The sequence below is a fragment of the Aulonocara stuartgranti genome, assembly GCF_965226115.1.
Source record: "Aulonocara stuartgranti genome assembly, chromosome: 17".
NCBI classification, from domain to species: domain Eukaryota; kingdom Metazoa; phylum Chordata; class Actinopteri; order Cichliformes; family Cichlidae; genus Aulonocara; species Aulonocara stuartgranti.
In genome coordinates, this window is record NC_138953.1 from 4,807,259 (window position 1) to 4,831,863 (window position 24,605).

The window sequence follows — 24,605 nt, forward strand, 5'->3', positions numbered from 1 at the left end:
AACAGAGTATCATGAACTTTACTCATCCCAGATGGGGGAGGGTAACACAGCAGCAGAATGCCAACTGCAAAGACAAATGAAGCTGTATATTTACAATGCTGACAATTATTTTTGACCCATGTGGGCATATTAAAATGGTACTTTTCTATACCTGAGGATACAAAGATTCATATTTTTTATTAAATAGTTAAATTAAATGATGTAAGCTGTTGGTTTGTTTCGATTAGCATACAGACTAAAATGTGCCTGTACCTTTTAAAAAAAAAACAAAAAAACAAGGGTAATTTTTTTTTTTACTTAATTCTTACTGTGTGTCATCGTGGTTAAGATACAGTGACCCACGAACTTTAATTTTTAAAAAGCGTCACCTATTTATTATGCTCTTCTTGGCTTCCTGACTTTTTATTAGCAGGATAGTGGCAATTCTATCACTGCACTGTGGAAATGACCAGCATTTAAGTGTTGCACTGTTACTGTACAAAAACGTCCATGACTCCGATCGTCAGCTTTCTGTTGGGACTCTGAGCTGAGTAAGGACACATCTGTGGGTATTCTAAAAGATTGAGCAGAAGAGGAGGCAATTAGAGCGGGGTGAGAAAGATCTCAAAACACACTGAACCCGAAAGAGTGTGTAAAAAGAGAGGACACAGTTCTTCTTGACCTACAGGTGAGTTGAGCTAATTTCTGATTAGCTATTTAACTCTAAATGCTACAAAGTTTTCACAGATTTTGAAAGAAAATTAAATGTGTGACATAAAAGCATCACTGAGACTTAATAAAATGTGAACATCTGTGTGTCATGAGCCGCAGATCTGTTGTTTAAGATGACGCACGAGAAGAGGTTTCAAGGCATTCCCATGTCAAAGGTAAGTTACATGCTGCTGGGATTGAAGACTCATGGGTGTAGGGTTGAAAGTTTCTTCATATATTTATTCTTCACCAACTAGATAGATAATTATCCTCAGATAACATAAAGTAGAACAATTCTGAGAAAAGCCAAGAAAAGAAACACAGTAAATCAAATAAACAGTTTCCATTTCCTCGGTGCATTTGTTCCACATGTGTATTTGTCATTTGGGTTGAGATCTTGTGAGGCAGCTGAGGTCATAGCAGATGTCATTTAGTGTCATTTTTATATTCATGAGACCTTTTGGTGATCCCAGTAAAAGGGTGACCTAGTTATGAAGCAGCACTTATCTCTTGTCCCGCTGTCCTACATATTGACAATGTCCTACATTTGACTGTTTCAAGTTTATATAAGTGAACATTTGTAAAACCTGGATTCAACCCAGTGAATATGAAGGAAGCAGGGAAGGCAGGCATCATGGTAAAGTGCAGGTTTATATGTCTTTTGCTGTCAATAAGCCCAAGGGGGAAACAGTCACCAGTCACCACAAAGTTACAAGCTATTCAGACCTTCCAGAAAATGTAGTGGTGTAAAAAAGTTAAAGTAAAAAAATAATCTCAGACAAGAAAAACAACATGTCATAATTAACATGTTAGAAAAACCAATGAATGGCTGCATCCCGACTCAGGCAGCAGGCTAGCAAAGTGAGGCAGTGGTTAACGCTGTGGCATTACAGCAAGAAGGTTCCTGGATTGAAACACTGATGGCAATTCTGTGTGTGTAGTTTGCATGTTCTCCCTGTGCCTAAATTTCCTCTGAATGCTATGGCTTCTTCCCAAAGGCAAGTAAGTTAACCCTTATGTACTGAAATCTGATGACTTCTTAAAGTGAATTAAAATACACAAAAATAAATGAATTTTAAAACTTTTCTAAAAATTTTATACATTTATTTTTGTATTTGGTAATTTTACCCAAATCAAATACCTACTTGCCAGTTCTCTAGACAAAAAACATTTAGCATTGTTAGCGTGCATCACTGGACATTAGCATCTAGTCATGGGTGTTGCACTTACAGTAACATATGTGGCATAAAACTATGAACAGAAGCTTTATGTGAATCATAAAGTGTGGTGTGTGTAAGAATGAATGCCACATAGAAATGTAACTTCAATGAGTCTCTAGTAAGAAATAAATACTGAATACTGAAATACTGAAAATATCCAGACACCACCAAGGGACTACTTTTTCACCACTTCACCATATTGCCTGTGTTCCAGCATTGACGCTGTTTCATGACACTCACAAAAGCCACTTTTCTGGTTCTAGTCAATGAGAGGTTTGTGTAAAGAGGAGGACTATGCATTTCTGAGAACATCGGAAAGGACAGAAGGAGCGGCGGCTTTAGGGAACGACTGGAGAGACAGGAAAGAAGAGAGGGTATGGCAAGTGCGACCGAATCAAATATCACACCCCAAATGTGCACAAATTTCATGTATATCCATGTGTTTGTGTGTGTGTGTGTGTGTGTGTGCTGTGTGTGTGTGCATGTATGTGTGTCTGTGTGATTTAGGTCCGCAGGCGATTAGAGCAGGAGCAGCAGGAAAAAAAACGACTCAGAGAAATAGAGGAGAGCAAGAAGGTGAGCAGACGCGTGCACACACATACACACATGACTGGATGGTTCACACTCTACAAGTCCATACATCTGCAAAACAAACATAGTCTTCACTTCCAACCTTTGGCACAGCATGAAGGGTTGCGCTAACTGACAGCAGCTTAGGCTCAACAGCTTGTACTTGTTTCTTCTTAGAAACCACATGCCTGTTACACACACATACACACACACACAGGTTGGACACAGGAGCCAAGCAATAGTAACTGAATGTGACCGGTGCTGTGATAGATCAAGCTGGCCATCAGCGCTATTTATTGGAAACCAGGCACTGTTTTAGCCTTTCAGAGTTTAATAATTGAATGTTCTTGACTGGGAGGATGCTTTCCATAACACTTTTTAAACAGCTTTTTCAAGGGTTTTGTGTGAAAATGATCTTCTTTATTAAGTTATTAGCAAATACCAAATGTGAAGTCAGTGTTTTTTGTTTGTTTTTTTATTTCCTTCACTTGTGAGGCACACACACTGTGAAGGTGACTCATTTATTCACATTTTAAGACGGCAAGCTTAGGTTTTCGTGAGACCAGGTTGTAGTAATCAGTCTGATGGAAACAGAGAGCTGAACTATCAAGTAGACGGGCCGTGGTGTGACGCCAAATCAATGAGCATTAATCTACCGTTGAGGTTCACTTTGTTGCTCAGGGCAAAATCAGATCGACTTCCTGGAATTAACAGTCTAGGCAACACAATTCTGGCCCTCTGTCAAGACTGCCAGGGTTTATCAGTCGCTTTGGGAGAGCATGTAGACACACACGCAGTAGAAGAATGAAATAGACATTTGGCAGTATGAAACAAAAGAAAGTGGTTTTGCATTGATAGTACGGATTTATTCAAAACACAACACAACACATAAACAGTTGCCAAAACAGATGGACACTCTCATGGACTTGGAATGCAGCATACACTAAACAGCTGTGGACGCTTTGAGCAGTTGCCCAATTTTTGACAAGAGCGTGTTAAGGTCAACAGGGGACGAGGGCTTGCTGTTGCTGTCAGTGTTTCTGCTTCTCTGCAGAAAAAATAAAAAGACAGGAAGCTGATGACAACATTTACCCTGATAGAGTAGACAGTCACTCTCACAGCAGTATGGAATGTACTTTCTGCTGAACCCTAACTTAACCCAGAGCCACACATCAAAAGTACACACAAATGTGCATGGACTCAGTGACTTATGTCCTCTGACATGTGCACAGAGAACACAGAGAAACATACAGCCAATGCAGAAAAGCAACCTGAACCCAAACAGACCTCCAGTCTTCATTAAACAAGGGTTAATCTGTATAAAATGCCACACGTGCTCACCACTGGAATGTGTCAGTCGAGCCATATGAATACCAGAAAACCGTTGTAATGTTGACAAGTCAACATGGAGATTTAAGTGAGTGCATTACAATGAATTCAACCAAAATAACCAAACGAAAAACTTAATAGATGGGTGTCTTTTGTGGAAAAAATGGGGCACGCTCAGGAGCTCAGTGAATTCCGAATGAATTGGTACTGTGATAGGATGCCACCTGTGCAAAAAGTCCAGTTGTATATTCCTCACAATTGCACTTGTCGTGAGGAATTAATTCAGCTGCATCCAGGACTTACTGATTTTTATAGCCTGGTCTCGGACAACTGAAAGTCCTTGAAAAAGGACTTGAATCACCAAGCAAAATGCAAAGTGTCAGATGTAGTGGTGTAAAGCATTTCTCTGGAGTGATGAATCATGCTTTCCTGGGAATCCAAAGAACGAGTCTGGGTTTGGTGCTTGGAGGGAAAACGGTACTTTTACTGACTGCATTGTGCCAAGTGTAATGTTTAGTGAAGGAGGGATTATGATGTAAGGTTATCTTCAGGAGCTGGGCTCTGCCCCTTAGTTCTTTAGCATACCAAGACATTTTAGACAGTTCCAGACTCACAACTTTGTGGAAGCAGTTTTGTTGATGGCCCCTTACTGTTCCAACATGACTGTGCACTGGTGCACAAAGCAAACTCCATGGATGATTATACCTTTGGTGAAGAAGAACTTGACTGGCCTGCACAAAGTCCTGACCTCAACCAGACAGAAGACCTTTGGGATGAAATAGAGCAGAGACTGCAGACCAGGTCTGACCTCTGAAATGGGATTCTGGAAGAGTGGTCAAAAATTCCCATAAACACAGTCCTAAACCTTGTGGAAAGCCTTTCCAGAAGAGTTGAAGCTGTTATAGCTGCAAAGTGTGGGCCAACATGGTATTAAACCCTATGCATTAAAAATGGGATGACACTCAAGTTCAAATTCAATTCAATAAACTTTATTGATCCTGAAGGTTGGCCCCGAAGGAAATTGGTGAATGCGTGTGAAGGCAGACAAGTGCATACTTGTCTGCCTTCAATATTGTGCATTTCCAAATTAGTTCTCTGAAGTTGGGGCAAAAAGTTCTTGGTTTAGAGCCTGTTTTTGCTAAATTATGTACTATTATAGGCAAACTCACTGAATAGTGATTGCAAGAACAAGCAACATTTTTTAAGTCTTACATAAGCATCTGACATCACCTAAATCAAAGGCCTTTGGTTCAGAGACATGGAGGCAGTTACAGTGGTAGTACTGTACTACTGGCTACATTAGATTCTTTTGTGCTGCTCAACTTTGGCGCTGCATTAAAAGTCCTTAAAAAACACCACACACATACAAATTATGAATCTGTAGTGAAAATTCTGAAAACCTTAGCATAGTTCATTGCTGCATGCATATTGTTCATGTTACAGATCATACCGTACATTAACCAGACCTAGGAAAGCTGCTGTTTTCTTTGATGAGATGGGGCAAAATGGAGATCATCTACATCTTGTCCTTCACATTAAATAGGACAGGTACCATCCTGATTGCTACCAGGTGACACTTCATAAGCCAGAATCCTTAATGGTTAGGAGGCATTCTGCTGTCCGACAAACCGAACAAGCAACTGAAATCTCACAGAAAAAACATTTCGTTTTATAAACTACAACAGGCTAACTTACTTATTTTATAGTTCTATATAACATTATTATCACATTGACCTTCAGAACCATCTATTGAGGAATGCGCATTTTTCCTCTTCCCCCCATTCCTTTGACAACCTGAAAAAAGTCATAGGGTGCAGCATAAAAACAGGTCAGCTACAGCATCCTTTTATATCTCTAATTCTAACGCACGACGCAGAGCTGATCTTCAAAGACATGGCAACATGTGTCTGGCATCTTTCCTTCTTGAAGCAAACTGGATAGACAGACTTCTGACTTCTTCAGAGTTTCCTAGTTTTTAGATTGAAAAGCTAAAATATTAATTAGCAATAGGACGCATTGAAAACTCCTGGAACCAATGGAATTTGCTGAGAGCCTTTGTCAAAAGTGATGTTTTGTTCATTGCCAAAGTTGTCAACCTGAAGTTTGAGGCGACTGTTGTGATTTTGCGCTGTATAAATAAAACTGAATTCAATTGAAAAGAGGAGATTTTCGTGTGGTGAGGGTCTCACTCTCAGTACTTAGTAATTAACTAATGATAGCTGTATGCAGTCTATTAGCTCATATTTACTGTTAACTCCCCCTATATGTGTTGAAAGCTATTCCTTTGGGTTTTTTATACAAATAATGTCTGCACGTTAGTTCTGTTAGTGATGGAGTTCACCTTTCTTCACCTTTCAGTTCCCGCAGCATCCTGTGGGAGTACGTTTTTATTTAGTTTCTTTAATGGCTTATAGCATCTCCAGTCTTCTGCGAGATGACAGACCAACGTTAACCAAGTGTGACCTTCCTCCAAATATTGGTTCTTTTATAGTTGACGTCCAAACTTTGGCGTGTTTCACACATGTAGTGCAGATTAAAATGCTTATATAACTTTCCTGTGAAATACAATAATTATGACCTTCTGTCATCTAGTGTCATCTGCACAAGGGGGGTGGGGGGGGGGGGGGGGGGGGCATGTAAACTGCTAAAAACAGAAAGAGAGAGAACGCACATTTGTTTACATATTTCTGTAACTTTTTCCAAATTATTAGTGATTACTAACAAAAGCTGCTGTGACTCAGTCTTGAGTGAACATTACACAGAAAACAGACAGGACTGTGCAGCGATCAAAACTTGATTCCAGCCTTTGAATTGCAGTTAGCAACTTTAAATTTCATACTATGTACATCTTTGTACTATGTGTTCATTAGCTGCACTTTGACTGCTTTCAGGACACATTTAACTAGAGCCAAGATGAAGGTTAATTAGGAACTGCGACCTCAATTGACAAAATGTCAAATTTAGTTACATTTTGTAAAACAAAATGTAACTAAATTTAAAAACAATTTTTTTAAAAAAGAATGAAATGATTTGAAAATCTAGATCCATTTCTTTATTCTCAGTACAAAAGAAAAAATATTACATGTTTAAACTAAGAAAATATTAAATTTTTGAATAAAAATATTAGCAAATTTTGAATCTGATCGCAATAATAGATATCAAAAAAGCTGGGGGAAATAAAAGTTAATTGGCAACAGGTCAGTAACATGACTCAGTATAAAAAAAGAGTCTTTTTGAGAGGCAGGGTTTCTCAGAGGTAAAGATGGGCGATTTTGAGAATAATGTTCCCCAAAATAAAATTTTCATCATCTCCAGTACTTGATGTCATTAAAAGATTTGGAGAATCTGGATAGCTATGACAGAAGGAGCAAGAGTAAATGGGCAAATTTAGAAGATGGTGGACCTGCTGTGATGGGGTTTGGAGACAGTGGCAGTGACAGTTGATTTTGGATGCTTGTGGTCTTCAAGCTCTCAGGCAGGACTGCATTTTTTGTCTTGGAAATCGCAGCATGGGCCCAGGATCACTTCCAGAAATCATTGTTTGTGAACACAGTTCTCTGCACCATCCACAAATGCAGGTTAAAGCTCATTTAAAATGGACAGAGGCAAAGTTGGAAAACTGTTCTGTAGTTAGATGGTTTGAAATTTGAAAGGAGTTTCATTTTAAAAAGCCTTCATCTCTGATTGTATGTGGGTATATTAGTACATACAGATCTGTCAGCTTGCACATTTGGAACAGCAACAGCAATATACAGTTTTTAGAACACATGCTCCCATCCTGTTGATGTTTTTTTTCTTTTCAGGGAAGGCCTTTCACATTTCAGCAAGAGAACACTAAACCACACACTGCAGCTATTAACACAGCACGGCTTTGAGGTAGAGTCCAGGCGCTGAACTGGCTTGTCTGCAGTCCGGACCTTTCACCAGCTTAAAACATCTGACTCATCATGGAGTAGAAAACACAGCAATGATGCACGGGGACCATTGAGCAACTATAGAATCCTACATCAGACAATAGTGGGACAACACTGTGCTCTCAAAAATACAGCAACTGGTCTCTGTAGTTTCCAAATGTTTTACAGCAGCGATCCCCAACCTTTTTTGCGCCACGGACCAGTTTATGCCCGACAATATTTTCACGGACCGGCCTTTAAGGTGTCGCGGATAAATACAACAAAATAAAACTAGTACCGGTACCGAAAAAAAGAAGATTTATTCATAACACACGTGAAAAGACCCAGGAAAACCGAGTAAACGATAAAAACGATAACAAAATAACGCTGAAAACCGATAAAAACCCTGAAAACCATACATTTCATACCTGAGCCTCAACTCTCGCGGCCCGGTACCAAACGACTCACGGACCCCCGAGGCCCGGGGGTTGGGGACCGCTGTTTTACAGACTGTTGTAAAAAGAAGAGGGATGCTGCATAATGATAAACATGACCTCGTCTAAGCTGTTCCAAACTGTGTTGTTGCCATCTAATTCAAAATGAGCTAATATTTTTCTTAAAATGGTACATTTTCTCACTCTCACGTTTAAACTTATATATGCAAATTCGTTTTAATTAAAGAAATTATCAGAAAGTTTACCAAACACTCCTTTTTCCCAAAATCTAAATTTTCTGGCAATTATTTCATAGTTCAGACTTTAAAAGGTTAATTCAACTAAAAACTAGTACTACTACTACTACTAGTACTAGTACTAAAAGTCACAGCCGGCAATTTATTGCTTAAACATGTATATTGCAATTTATTTCATTTTTTCAGGGTGAATGTATTTAGTAGAGGTCTGAAAAACTGTGTTTTTCCTGTTTTGTTATGTATGTATCAAATGCAATGTAGTTGTTGTTACAGGGTTAAACATCCAAAATCTAGACCTGCCTTTACATTTTCCAAAACCATCCATCCAGTGGAACAAATTGGAGTGTTTGCCAGGCTGATTCTGGCCCTTATGTTTAACACCCCTGCTCTGTTATAAAGTTTCACTTTAATTGGAATGAGACTTTAAGTTATTGAGACCATAAACTCAAAGTATGTAAGAGGTTGTAAAGCCTGTGAGCAGCAGGGCCATGGAAGTTTTACTTCACAGACCTGGAGGTTACATCCACGTGTCCGCCTGTAATTCTTCATATAAGCAAGTACATCCAGAGAGGAAATAAATCTAAGAAAAAACAGTTCAGAAGACAGAAAAACAGAAAAGATACACAATCATTCTCACTTAATCCTCCATAATATTTTGAGGCTCTGTAGGATTATTTTGATGGCTAAAGTTCCCCTGGTACAGTGATATAACAGGACATACATTCTGCTGGGCTTGCACCGCAGAGCCTTAAGTAGGCGTGCTTGTGTGTGTGTGATGAAAAGTTCTGGGTCTGCTGGCGGGTGTGTTCCTGACCTCAAATTTGAATCTCTTGTTGAATCTCTTGGATCCAATTTCCTGCAGTGTGTTTGTGTGTATTTTTAAGTAGAATTTACACACATGTGTGTGAGAGAGAAGGCCGATGCGAGTTGCGCTCAATGAACAGCGTCTGTCATTAATTAACGTTCCCGTCATGCTGTGTGTGGGTCTGGGGAGCCGTAATGTTTAGAGGAAGTTGATGTGAGCGAGGGAGCCATTTGCTCTAATGTCAGTCAGTTTCAAGAGGAAGACTCGCTGACACATATGGAGTGAAGGTGAAAGCAGTTACACAGTCAATGCGAACACACACACACACACACACACACACACACACACACACTTCCAGACAAACAACCAAGACATTCTTTCTTTAAAGGCCTTTGAATGATTATGGAGAGGGATATGGGGTAGCACTCTTGGTGCAAATTTGCTCAGACGGGCGATCACTGACAAGTTGACAAATTGAGTTGATTATTTTCCGTCTCAACTCCACTGACAAGTTTGTGGGAGCAATTTGCCAAGTTTTGATGATTGTGGAGTGTCATTGTGAGGATCAGTCAGAGGGGCTTTGGGTTGAAACATTAACCGTCAGCAGACGTGTTACTGTTGTAATTATGAAAACTACGGATGTAGTTAAACTCATTTTTCATGGCTGATTAAGACAAATGGAGTATAAAAAGGCAGTGCCAGCTGCTGGACTACTCTACATGGAATATTGCTTGTAAGCAGGGTACAGTTCAGATTCTTTACACTGACAGAATGGAGAGTTACACTTAAGATCAAAGCAGCCTGTATGTGGCCCACAGTGTAAAATGAGTTTGACAATTTGTTACCATGCAGTATTATTCCATGTACTTGGTTTCCCCAGTAAGAACCACTTCCTGTTCTTAACATCTGATTTCAAAAGGAATGAAGGGATTTCACAAAACCAGCAGCTAAGACAAATGTGTCCATCTTTTATATATAGTCTATCTTAAAACTGCATTTTGGTCTTTCAGGAGAAAGAGCAGCTGTGGCGCACTCATGTAGCAGAGCTGACCTCCAGCCAGGAGAAGACTCTGCAAGACAGACTGGCAAGGCTGCGCAGATTCAGGGTGAGGATGACAGGCAAACACATCCAGATCTCATTACCAACTGTTGATGTGAAAATCATGCACCTGCTGTTGTTTGATGTGGTTGCTGTGCTGAAATTCACATTAACCATACGAGATTCAACACCACAAAGCGACAGCCTAAGCAGCCGCAAAGCTTCTAGAGTTTCACTGCTCCAGCAACACAGAAAAGCTTTTTTTTTTTCTTTCTTTTTTTTTATAAAGGACATGGAGTTTATGAGACACTGAGCGGTCATGGACGAAGTCATCAAGTTACAGAGCAGTTACAATTTAGGGTCATTGATCAGGTGCTGGATAAAGAGACTAGTGAGTAGCTTTGAAGCGATATTCATGACTTTGTCATTATGTCATTCATTCTGGTGCCAAAAGATCATTGATCTGTCTTTCAGTCAAATATCACTATCAGGGGTTTTTTTTTCCTATGCTGGTCAGGTTTATGCCATTGCTGTCTACACACATATTGTGCACCTAGCAATCATCAAATGTGTAAGTGTTTAATGTTCAAACACTCTGAGTCTTTTTTTTTTCATGCAGGAGTTCCAGAAGAAGGTGATGGAAGAGGAGTCTGGAGAGGAGGGTGCACCAAGCAGCCAGGCAGTCAATCAACTCCTCACAAGGATGTAGATGCATTAAAGGATAATCAAGAAGAAGGCTGACCGCTGCTTTAGTGGCCAGAACATAGCATTCTAATGCAAATATAAATTTAACAGTCACATACTGAATGAACTACTTTAATCTTTTAAAGTTAGTTATTGTATCTGACAGTGCTTCTTGGGGATTATACCAGAGATTGCTGTTCTTTTCCTCAAGTGTTTCAAAAATCTTGATACACTGTAACAAAGAACTGGTTACATTGTGATCTTGCCTAAATGAAGCATGCATTCTCCTTGCTGTTGCAAATCAGCTGGCTGTTTGTCTGGTGTGACTTTTTGGGGGGGGGACTAACAGTCAAAATGTCTCTAGAATTCGTCACAGTGCAGCTCCCTCCAGGATATCCAAGAAATAGATTGTCAGCATCGAGTTTTGTTTCTCTTCAGAAAGTTCAAACCAGCCATCAGGCAACCAGACATGATGGAAATGTTAAACGTCTTATTTTAATACAGTAGACACGACCGAAGGCTGATTAAGGAAGGGCGAGTTTGGGAGCCTGTGCAGCAACTTGTTCCCAATACATTTTCATCCCACTGTATCGCTTCTGTTTCTTTTCTTTTCTTTTGTTAAATTCTTATATTAAACCGCAGTTGTCCAAAGGACTACTGAGGCTGCCTCATGTGTTATCAGGAGAACATAGCCTAGTTTGAATTAAAGGGAGGGAAAAAGCCCAAAAGAACATTCAGAAAGACAGGCCCCTGAAAACTACTGTGAACCTGAAAGTAAATTCATTTTTTCGTATGTCTTCTGGTCCACAGGTCAGCTTCTTAAGTGAGGTATTATACCCATACTTAAATCTTCAGCATGTTAAAATGCACACTTTGGTGCATTTTTCAAAATGTTTCAGTGTATGTTGGCTCTGATAGTGGTCTCTGGATTTATGCTTCCAGCAATACAATGTAACTAATATGGTGTGTGCATTCAGGACAGTCAAGAAAGCCTGGCTAAATAGAGGGATTAAATGGAAAAGATAGAAAATAGTCCTTTATATATATTCAAAGTCTACTGCAGTTTTAGGGTCACCGAGGAAACAAATAACAGGGCTAGCATAGTCAGAGTTGTTATCCCCAAGTATGTATATCAGTCTGTACTGCTAAGCACATTACTTAGAACTTTGACAGTGGAGGCAGGTGCTCGCACGCCATGTCCCAGTGGTGGTTAGCGTTAGGCTAAAATTTGTGTGAGCAATTTGTTACTGTGGGAAATATTTTAATTGCATTCTTGCTTCATCTGCAGTGTTAATTTTGACTGAAATTTTAATTTAGTTTTAATAATAGGCTTTTGACTAAAAAGAAAATTCTAGGGAGAGGAGCTACGCTAAGAGAGCACTTAACCAACCAGTGTTAAGTGTAAAGAGGGCATAGCCATCAATTGAGTACACTGTCATGAAATGTTCACTGTAAACATCCATTTTGCATGTCTTTGCTTTAATGTCCCAGCAAAGGCCAAACAAGAGGTAATATGAGTTGGATTGCTGTAAGCACTCGTCATTTCCAAATGTCTTTTCTGGAGTTTTTTGGGGGGGTTTTGGAAGTAAAAAGAAACGATGAAGAAAAAACTCAGGAAAGACTTGCAACAACTTACACACACACACACACCTTCCTGTCACACTTCAAAGTTTATGTATTGACACAGATGGAAAGACAATTTGGTGAGTCTCAGCTGTGATCCCTCTAAATATAAATGTGTGTGGGAGTTAAAAGTTCCTGCTTTGTGCGTTCACATCCTCACATGCAAGCATGTGCATTTTGCACATGCGCGATAAAGTACTTTTACTTATTTGTCTGCACATGTGTGTGGACATTTTATATAGTGCATTAACCCACCACCATTGTGTGTGTGTGAATTTAAGGTGTGGCCTGGGTCCTATAGGACCCTTTCATCAGTGCACCGAAGGGGAAAAAAAGGACAAAACATGTCGAAAGAGATGAAGTGAGCAAAGGTGAGATGAGGAGGAACAGGAGTTTCCAGTGTGTAAGAGCAGATCAGGAGAAGAAAAGAGGAGAATATGTCCTACAATGCAAAGTATAGTATTGCCTGAGGACACAGACATACAGGAACATGAACCGTTTCCCTCCCTCCCACAGTGTCTCTTCAATAGTATACCACAGTGTGAGCCTTTTCTGTGTTTATAATTATTTATTATATTTTATATGATATATTTATTTATTAAAACTGTGGACAGGTTTCCCACATTAAAGAGGCTTTATTATTCTAATTGCTTGTTTTATTGTGCAATTAAAACACACAATGTTCTAACGAACAAAAAGCCCCCACTATATGCAGAGCAAATGCTCTGTGGAGTTAACTATTCATTTTTGCATTTTCAACTGTTACACCCAAAGCAACATAGAGTGCACAAGAGAGGTGTAGAAAAGAGTGTAGACAGGTTGGAGTGGGTGTAGATTACAGAAGGATAGCAGCAAAACTGAAAGGGAAGGTTTACGAGACTGTAGTGCTGTGAGATGATGGACAATGTGGTAGAGCTTGATGTTGAACAATTGGAGATGATAAGATTTTTGTTATTTTAAAGGAAGAGCTCTGGTTTAGCAGTTTGGAGACAAAGTGGGAGAGACAAGGGATGGTGTGGACATGTGCAGAGGAGGGATAGTGGATATACTGTACAGAGGATGTTGAATAAAGAACAGGCAGGCAGGAGGAAAGAGGAAGACCTCAGAGGATGTTCAGGGATATAACAAAGGAGGACATGCAGAGGGTTGGTGTGACAGAGGAGGATGGTAAGGCCAGGATGAGATAAAGGCATTTGATTTGCTGTGATGAACAATAAAGGGAGCAGAAGAAGTCTGTGATACAGCACAATCAGAATCTGCTCCCTTGAAAAATTATGGGAGTTTTAGTATTAGCTGATTTATCAGCATGTGTCAGTTTTCCAGATAATTTGAAATCTACTAGCTGCTACATATAAAATCAGAACAGAAAAACAGTAAATTTTTTAGTGTATTTTGGGAGGGCTTTTATTGTTTATTGATAGTGAAGAGAAGACTGGAAAGCCAAGGAGAGAAAACAGGTTAAGAGACAGTGTCTCAAATGTTTCTGCAAACCAGTGAAACAGTCTTCTGTAACCCAAGAAGCGACCTGCAGGGCTGAAAAATGAAGCCAACATGCAAAGGCCAAAAACTGCAGTTCCCAGCGTGGCCACTTGAGGCTGATTTCAAAAGTGAATTGCAAAATTTCGTTATAAAACCCCACATGTTAAAATTCAACCTAAAAGGATGTTCACAGCCAGCTCAAAAAAAAAAAACCAACATCCATCCTCTTCCACTTATCCTTATCAGATCACCAGCCTGCTACAGGGCTAACACTGAGGGACGACCATTCACACCCAGTAGCGGTTTTTGATAAGGGCGACACGGGCGGTTGCCCGGGGCGGCATCGTGGTGGGAGGCGGCATCATGGGCATCTGCAAAAAAAAAAAAAAAAAAAAATTGCTCGTATTCATGCTGCCCTGACGTCATGCCAGCGCATACTGGGAATGGCATAGGCACCGATCGGTTTTCTATCGCCCATTTGCTGGGAGTAAGGGTGACCTCCGTTTGCGAGGTTCGCCTGCTGCTTGCGGCACAGGAAGGAGAGGGCGGGGCGGCGGGGGAGTCTCTGGCTGGCTGGAGCGGCATCTAATCCGGTCGTTAGGTCTGACGTCACTAGCCGTGTCTGGGCCTAAACTCCGCTGCAGGTCCATATATCAAACGATCACTATGGCATTACTGAGAGTTGAAAAACTGTCTAAAGTCTTTCATCTTTAATAAAATGATCAGCGTTCTGCTCTACCAGGTGTAACAATTGAGTTTAACATCCAGTATATAGCATGTCCTGACTGCGGGGTTTTGGAAACAAATTAAAACGTACAGCTCTGTTATCATTTCCAACATAAATGAATAATAATAATAATAATGGATTTATATAGCGCTTTTCAAGGCACCCAAAGCGCTTTACAACACCACTATTCATTCACTCTCACATTCATACACTGGTGGAGGCAGCTACAGTTGTAGCCACAGCTGCCCTGGGGCAGACTGACAGAAGCAAGGCTGCCATATCGCGCCATCGGCCCCTCTGGCCAACACCGGTAGGCAAGTAGGGTAAAGTGTCTTGCCCAAGGACACAACGACCAGGACAGAGAGCCCAGGGATCGAACCGGCGACCTTCCGGTTACAGATGCGATTCCCAACCCCCTGAGCCATGGTCGTAAATGAAGACAGAAAACTAAACAGCAGTGACATTTGTAGGGTTACTGAAGTTTGGCTAACTGGTATATAATGATGTGCTACGTGACTGCTAGCGACACAGCTATGTTAGCATAATAAAAACAAGCTAACTTTTTTTCCACTCGATAAAAGTTAACATGAGTGTTCTCGGTGGTCAGGAACAAATGCAATCGCATGGCAGGATGCTGTAAAAGGACCAAACTTCAGCCAGGAGAACAACTGAGATAATCCATCCACAATACGAGGTTAGTCATTCATATACTGCTGCATGGGCTGGGCTGTAGTTAAATCCTAAGGTTTTAAAAACTGAGCTTAAATAAATGATTAGCGGTAATAAAAGCCAAGGGAGGTCAACAGTGATCACTGACTGTTTTCACTGAGCTTTTTGAGATTAAATAGAAGAAAATACAAAACATTAAACATGTTAACAACACAAAAGCCATATTAAACGCAGACTACTTTAGGCCCGAAAGTAGGATTCGTCACGTCATCACTTAACGACCGGATAACCAACTCACAAAATAAAAACAAAACAACAAACACGAAAACACCAGACATTATAATACAGACTTATAATTTGCACCGATGTTTTTTCAAAATTCAATACGCGAAAAGTGAGCGCGAGAGCCCTCGGTGCGCCTGCTTGCTGCCGAAGTCAAAGTAAAACTTTATTGTCATCTCTGCTACATACAGTCCAGTATATAGAGAGAGGAGACGACGAGGCTCCAGTTACAGCAGTGCAGTTAAACAAACAAACAATAAATATAAGAAGAGTAAGAAAATAAACATACACTTTAGGTCCAGGGGTAAAGGGATCAATAACAATTTAAAATTTATAATTTACAGTTTGATGATTTAAAGTCTCACACACAACCCGTCGAAAGGTGAGGGGGGCCGGCTGCTGCCAAATAGCACATTTCATTCATAATGATGTAAATCCAAGCCCATTATTTATTCATGATCTGAATCCTGGGTTACGTGTAATCCCAGAAATAAACCCTAGACAAAGTGAATCTGTGAACTAAGGTGTAGGTCTTTTAGGTTATGTTGTGGTGATTCTCGGGTTGGGGGATGGGTGTTCATACTGGAGTGCAAAATTATAACCACTGGAAGATGGACAAGAAAAGTTCAAATCCATCAGGTGCTCAGTTTAGAAGAAGAAGAGAAGAGAGGAGAAACGAGCAAAAGATGCAGGTAAGCAGATGTGTCATTGGATAATGGCAGGTCATCCTGAAACAATCAGAATCAGAATACTTTATTAATCCCTAAGGAAATTATGTGGGTTACAGTTGCTCCAAGAAGAAATGGTAAAAATAGTAACAGTAACAGGCTAAACTCCGAACAATACATTATTTTACAGATTTTAATATTAATTAGTCATTGTCAGTTGTTGATTTGTCCTGTTCTCATACTATGCATACTCTCTCTCTTCGTGTGTGTGCGTGTATGTTTCTGTGGTGAAGTTCAGTGTGGTTCCGACAACAGTTTTATGTTAATGTACAATCCTTAATATGTTTTGTGGACAATTCAGAAACGGCAAGTAACTTAACCCACTAACTCCATAGCTCTGGGCCGTGTAAGGAAGCTGGGCTACCTGGAGAGTAACACGTGCAGGACCTTCTTACTGTAAGGCAACAGTGCTAACCACCACACCACCATACTGGCGTGAAAAAAAAAAGTTTTTGTTACCATTCAGGTTTCCCTTTTCATTTCATTTCACTGGATGAATTAAAAAAAGCAAACAAACATACATTTGGATCCTATTAAGGCATAAATTTAGGATGATGCCACTTTAATTGACCAGTGTTCTAAAACAGCTCAACAACAACAACTCCTACCCTGAGGCTAAGTTGAAAAATGAGAAAATTCCTTGTCTTAGGAATCGAAATTCTTTTTGGAAAACATGGACCCCACATCCTTTGAACTAAAGACAGGTTAAGAGGTTATCAGCTCTCACTTCAAAAGCCTGCATCTCTGATTGTATAGAGGTGCATGAGTCCACAAGAATACAACATTCCTCTCCCAAATATCCAGCAAAATGGACTTCTCAGTTCTCAAATATCCTTCTGGAGAATTGCAAAATCACATTAGCATGTAGGACCTTTTTTATTGTCTGTGTAGGGTCAGTTATCCAGGTCACGGTAGTCTTGAGTGCTTAAGAAAAGAAAGCAATTGGACTTCTTTAAATTTTCTGAAGACATTTTTACCTTTCATCCAAGAGGCCTCTTTGGTTCTAAAAGCAAATGGTGGAGAGTCCCAGGTATTTAACCCCTAGTGGGGGTTGTCTTGATGCATACTCAATCATCCAGGTAGGAAATTCCCAGAAAGTTGATTCTGTTCTCTTAGTGGGTGTTGTCCCCTTTAGACGTGGTCCTCGGGGTAGTTGGACTAGCATTGATCATGTCGTCACATAGGCCAAGGTGCACTTTAGACTCAGCAACACTCTTAAACAAAAACTGGTTCAACTCAAGGACAAGCTCCCAAACACAAGTTACACAGCACAGTGTTTGATATGTTCAGACCTCGAACCTTGTAGAACATAAACCTTCACTTGAAGAAGAAAAGCACACTCTTTCAATGATTCCAATGTTCACATTCTAGACTGAGGTGGTTTAAAGGGGAGGTAAAAGAGGACATCGTTCACTGTGAACGACCATGGCAACACCAGCTGTCCACCACCTACAGTGGAGTCTTGAGATGCATTACCAGGTGCTTCAACCCCCACTCACTGCCTCGGGTGCCTTCCACCGGTCACATGATGGGGTGGGACAAGGTCTCACAGTGGTTTCACCCTTAACCCCAATGGTGATTCTAACAATCCCCCCAGCCCACCCAATGTTTTCACACTTTGGCTCAATAGTAGGTCAATGACCCTCAGGGGGAAAACACACACACAGGGATAAAACTGTGAGTCTCCACCTTTTGTATTTAGAGCTCAAGAAGCCTCTCAGATGACAGGTGAAACATCTTCACATGCCTAAAAAAAAAAATCTAGCTGCCTTCTTTACAAGCTCTTAAGACAGCCTTTCCCGTTACGCTAATATTAATGCAGAGAACAGCAGTGGTTGAAAACTAACCTGTAGTGTTGTGTTGTCTTGCACTTCTTTTGCATAGTCCACAAAAAAGTTTGTAAGACTCCTTGGAAATATTGATTTCTATCACTAAAAGTGTGTGCGACACAGCATTGTCCACGACAGCTGGAACAGGCTCCAGAGGCCTGTTTAAATGAACCTTTTTTTTTTTAAAGGATTGGCTATAAGTCTTGCAATTATTCAGTGTAAGATTTGTGTGACCAACATAAGTCTGACAGCGAAACTCTGTTACATGCCACAGTTTGCAGAACATGTTATTACACCCAAAACAAGACAAGTTAACTGCACCTAGCTGATGCATCATGGGAGGAAATACAGTTTTGTCATCTAAAGAGACACACCTAGAGACAAAAGGAGCACTTTTCAGAAAAGTAAACGGTATTATGACTATGAAGGGTTTTTTTTCCTCCTACAAATAGAATTCATGATAGAAATGTAATAAAGGAGGATGAGCTAGTTAAACATTTAGTTCTCAAACTGTGTGTGCAGAGAACCATAAGCAGAAGCGTGAACACTATTGGAGACTTGAGACAAATCTGGGCAGGTCAGGAATTAGCCTGAGGCAGGTGACTGACACACACACACACACACTTTTATGAAACACAATTGATGAAACGCACACCATGTGCATGTCATCTAGAGTCATCTACTTTTAGTGCCTGGTGGATCACTTTTAATCAGAATCAGAATACTTTATTGATCCCTAGGGGAAATTCTTTTTCGTTACAGTGCTCCGTTATAAATAACCATTAACAAAGACAGAAGAAAACAGAGCTAAACTAAGAGAAAAAGCAGGAGCAACTGTAACAGGCTGCACGCTGGTTGGCGCATGCGCACAAAAAAAGCTTTAGGTGAGAACTGTCTAATTTCACATGTTTCACATTGCGAAGGTCTGATATGCATCATTAATTTATGGTGTTTGCAGACTAACGACGCAATCACCACAAGAGCAACTAAATGTCACATGCTTAGAATATAAATCAATTTGTAGTATGAATTAAATATTATCGCAGCAAATGCTTAGCAGACAAGCCAGACATCCTTTATTAAACAAAGGAGGATTTACGTTTTTATTTCTCTCTGACTCTTTGTCTGCTGATCTTTCTTTTCTTTGTAGAGCTTAACAGACCAAAACATTTGGTAACCTTCTCTTATATTTACATTTTCACTTTAAGGTTTTCATTATGTTACATGACATTATTCATGCAATATTCTGCAATCAAATAGCCTCAAACCAGACTTGCATTTATTCAGCTCTGTGTCTTTGCATATCCTTACCTCATTTACACCCTTCGATCATGAAGACAGAGAGAGTGCAACAGGTTCGTATGATTTTGTGGTCAGCTATCAGCTTATGCTCAGACTGTGTGTCATGCTAAAACTAAGTCAATAAATCCAAATATTTATGTGCCTCTGGTCCCCAAGAGCAGGGTTTTTTCGTTTGTTTTGGGGTTTTTTTTTCTTTTTTTCAAATGACCCAGCTACAGGCTTTAATATACGTTGCCTGTTAAGCCTGTGGCCAATGTAATCCTCCCTGAAAGCACACATATACTCAGGAGATCAGACCGTCAAACCAGACTGACAAATACATAAGGTTAAAAATCCGTTGCATATCCGGCTTTAGCTGAGTTAACAGGAAATTTGAACATTTCCGGTGTCATTACATCATCATTAGCCTGCAACTGTGATTTTCTCTCTTTTAGAGAGCAGATAACCAAATTTTGGATCGCTCAGCCCACTTACAAAAGTCAGGCAAAAGTTTGCTTGACCGACCAGAAAACACATTTTTAGCAACAACTAAACCTTACCCTAGCCCATGTGAGGAATGTGAATCCCATAATGCCACACTCAGGATGTCGGTTTGTAGGAATGTGTTTGCCACCACCCACAACTCGGCAGCTGGTGTTGATTTTAATCTCAGTGTCACGATCATGTAAGCGGATTGTGATTAGACACAGTTGTGACCGATTCTATAGATTTTGGCCATGACTACAGAAGTGTGCGCACGTCCTTCAGCCTAGTTTTACACAAATATTTGAACAACCACCTGTTTTTGCTACATTCTGCGTCTGGCCCACAGAAAGCCACAAGGTTATTTGCTATCTCCTTTTTCTCTCTCTCTAAATTAACTTAAGCTACTTTCACAGATGAATAAGCAACCCACTGCACTCAGCAGGAGATAGTCCACACTAGATTCTGTTCTCACCATTGGAAATACCGTCTTTGGCTTAGGCAAAGAGAGCTGTCTGGGTAGAGCGGGAAGCCAACAGGACAGCCATTGCCTCAGTGAATTCATGGACAATCACCCAGTGGTGTTTTGTCAGGACAAGGCCTTGTCAAATCTAAAAATAGATATAAATGAACATACCAAAGTAAAACAATGTCTCTCAACTTTCATCTTGGACGTTGCTGTCATAAAGCTTCTCACCTTTTTCCATCAATCCATATGTTACTGCCATCTTGTGAGACAGTCAGCTACTGCCACTGAAAGTTGGGCTTGTTAGGTGCTCATAGGAAACTGTAGCTGTCTGTCTCTTTCCTTGTATGGGTGTGGCCATCCCTTGTTGAAATGAGTGGAACTGGGCAAGCTGACCATATCTAGTCTAATGAAACAGGCAAGATGAAGGCTCACAGCACTTTCAGGTTAGCATCTACGCGATTGTCTCAATCTAATATGTTTAACCAGCTACTTTGCCAGCACTCTACATTCATTTTTCATTGGTATGGACCAATAACCATATTACACCCTGCTCGAGCTTTTTAATTCAGCTGATTTTCTTTTTGATAACAAATTTTAATATTACTTTATTTTCAAATAAAGAAGCAGACCTGTGTTTGAGCTTTTAGTTTTTTGGCTTGAGCATGAATTGAGGCTGCTGTTCGGGGAATGCCTCAGGGGACTGGCTGCAGCTCTCGAGCCAGGCAGATCCCCATGTAGTAATGCAAAGTAAATGAATTGGAAATTGCAGGGAGGGTGGGGCATGTAAACAAGAACGTAAACAAGAACACCAGACTGGAACAGGTGTCTATGGAGATGTGGTCCTACTCCTGAAATTCAAATACATCATCTATAATTCAAATTCAACCTTAAATATTGGCAGCAGTAATATAAATCCTCCACTTGTTGTTGTCAACTAATAGTAAATAATATTTGGAGTATAGTAGCTATTTATTTAAATATAGCAGTAATAAAATTTTCCAATTGTTCAACCAGGAGGGAGTGCAGAAACACGTCCATGTAGATTGCAGACAGCAAGTCTGTTTTTAACTGATCCAGTTTATCTTCAATTCCTAAATAGTGGAAGCAGATGTTTTTGTTTGTGTGTGCATCACCCGGTGTACGTCCTTACCTTTCTGTAAAATTGACCACATACCGTTACTTCCCTCTGGCTTTGTACTAGGGAGGTCACAGACTGCAGATTTTTTAAATCAGACATTTGTATTAATACCTGCTGATGTTCAAAGTATCCCAGAAAGGAGTGGAGTCTCTCACAACAACCCAGTATTTAAGCAGACACCGATTTCTGTGTCTAACTGCCTTTTTCCTCTTTCCTGTACAGCATAATGTAGTTCCCATAAAAATAGACCTATTTTGAACAACATGGAGTGGAAAGCCAATGCTGGGACTGAACACACTGGAAGACATCCAAGCACTGTCTTAATTGGGAGCAATCACAGTCATGTCCAGTGTATTTCTGGGGTAAGTCCATACATGGAGAATACTGAATCTGGAAACTAAATGTGAACAGGAAAAAAACACGTACACAATGAATCCAATAAAGAAACAAAGAAATGTCATTTCTTTGTGCTCATGAAGCACAAAGACAACCTGGGAACTTGCAGGAGATGCTGACTGCCTATACTAAGCTGAAATGGCTAATTAGAAACATTTGGTAATCAAATGGGAAGAGGAAGTAAAACTGAAAAAAAAAAAAAAAAACAGAAAGATTCTTTAACCTAAACATAACCAAAACTGTGCTAGTTAGCGTTGCTAATTGTCTTTCTGCTTAGCAAGCAAAGCAAAATTAACTGCACGCTTACACAAGAAGATATGGTTGTTTTTGCTTGTAGATTTATAAAACAGAATGCCGCTGGAAGCCAGCATTTTAGGTGTACACCTAACCACACAATAGCTGAAAATAAACATAAAAACCTCGTGTTTTAAAGTAATGGTCCAACGAGGGAGTTGAACCCGGCTCCAAAGTAAGAGTCTTATATTCAATAAGTAACTACCGCTTTAAGCCAGACTGTTTTTGTCAGTTTCTAAGCACAAGGGAAACTATGTTCCCACAAGAACACAGCTACCAATTAACCATCCAGTGGCATTGTTTCTTTGTTGTAGCTATGTAATTTTAACACATGGTGAACGAAGGTTGACTTAGTTTAGCTCTTGTGTGTCCTGTGGACTGGTCGCACAGCACATGGTAGGGCACACATTTTGGCTTTAGGGACAAGTTGGCAGAGAAAAGAGGTTGCTAGACTTGTGCTCATGCATGTTCATTTCCAGCATCAGTCATCTGATGTAACCACAAGCTCATTTTCTGTGGTGAAGTTTAGCTTTCCTTAGGCATCCAACAATAACATAGCTATTTGGCCTCACACTATAAAAAAAGGAAAACTATGTTTTCATAGTGTTTCATTGCAACACACTTGAAAGCGCAATGCCACAAACAGTAGTACATATTACTTGGTGTTGATGTCTGATTTCTGTGCCTTGTGTTGCAATCATGTTTGCAGGGTTGGGCCAGATTATTATATAGTCAGTTACTCAATGCAAATAACAACATATTGTAATTAATAAGTCAGTTAAACATGTGTATTATTGTATCTGATCAGTATTCTGACAACACTTAAAATATCTTACACAAAAGAGACAACTTTTTTTTCAAAGCTTCTTCAGTAAACAAATTGATTTTCCAAATTAAGCATTAGCTGATGGTCAAATTTAACATTGCTTGCAAAAACAGTACTGTAGTACATTACTACTTTACTGTAGTACATTCTGTGTGCTCTTACCTTGCACTAGCATCAGACTGAAAATTTTTATTTTAAAGAAGTATTCAAATCATAATCCTTATTGATGAGGCCATAATCTAACATATTTACACATTTTGTTAAATATCATCTACAGGTGTAGTTTCTTATTTTTAGAGTGACTACTACGAATGTTGTTGGCGACTAAATTATAGTTGATTAATCATGAGAAAAATCAAATCCAGTTAATGATATTTGTAATAAACATTGGCAATACAAATACTAGGGGTGTATATACAAGATATATGGGACTGTCAAAGTCTTGGTTAATAAGCTTTAAATGACACTGAAATGCATGGAACCTTGCACCGTATACATGTGTGGCTAACATTAGTAGTGCTAGCACCAGTAGCCTTCCATCTCTGCAGGCTGGCATCTACACACCTGAGAACAGCCTGCATATAACCTTTCATTTTCTGCATCCGAGTACTGTCTGTCAACATTGGTTCACACAGCTGTCATCTGATTACTTTCCACTTTGTTTGTTGTGACAACAGCCCATCACACAGGGAGAGGCAAAACCCATTAGCCTCGGATAGTGTCACTCTAACATTGCGAACCATCTTTGTACATAAATTCTTAAAAATATAAGAACAATATATTTACCTTGCATTGCAATACCATTTGCATTTCACCTAACCAATGGAGTAGAGCTGTTGTATGATACAGTATCATGCACTGCTTGTTGTGACTATGGTAAGAGTCTGTGCACCGTCAGCTGCAGCTGCGCGGTTAGGCACCCGTTCGTGTCACAGCATTTAGAAAGAAAAACAGAGATTGACTGCCTCTCCCAAAGAGCACTGCCAAGACAAATCTATGACTAAAATTTCAGACTTTGGATGACACAACTAGCAATGCTTGTTTTTTGTTTGCTATGATTAGGATTTTTTGATTTAAATGGATGAAACTGTGTGGACATGGAATGACTGTTGTGATGGCTGTTGAAGACAACGCATCTTTCACAGATGCATCACAAGTTGAAATGACTCACTATGCAACAGCGCTATAGAATGAGCAGCTGTTGCAGATAAAGTATGAACAGTAACCTCATGTCCAGTGATAGAAGGAAGAGCAGCAGCAACTTGCTCACACTTGCAGCTGGATACTGTCAGGGAGTAAAAATATTACAAAGTGTCACATCATCTCTTTTCTCTTACAGTTATGTTGTAGAAAGTATCTTGGCTGTCCATTCAGATATTCAATTATCAGTTAGCAACATAAACTTTAAGTCACACAAACTAATACGAATCCACATCTTCATGAGGACATCTTATATCAAC

General features: G+C 39.9%; 1 protein-coding gene across 2 annotated transcripts; it reads left to right on the forward strand.

The window, feature by feature from the left end:
- Positions 1–162: 162 nt before the first annotated feature.
- LOC309692173 (uncharacterized protein) lies at positions 163–11,225 on the forward strand. 2 transcript variants are annotated; one of them, XM_082510415.1, is made up of 6 exons: positions 163–667; positions 811–866; positions 2,174–2,284; positions 2,418–2,486; positions 10,209–10,304; positions 10,857–11,225. In XM_082510415.1, exons 2-6 carry the CDS (start codon positions 825–827, stop codon positions 10,944–10,946), a joined length of 408 nt encoding a protein of 135 aa, XP_082366541.1. In that variant the 5' UTR covers positions 163–667; positions 811–824; the 3' UTR covers positions 10,947–11,225. The 2 variants fall into 2 exon arrangements, with proteins under 2 accessions (XP_082366541.1, XP_082366542.1); XM_082510416.1 differs by having other exon boundaries at positions 163–866.
- Positions 11,226–24,605: the final 13,380 nt, after the last annotated feature.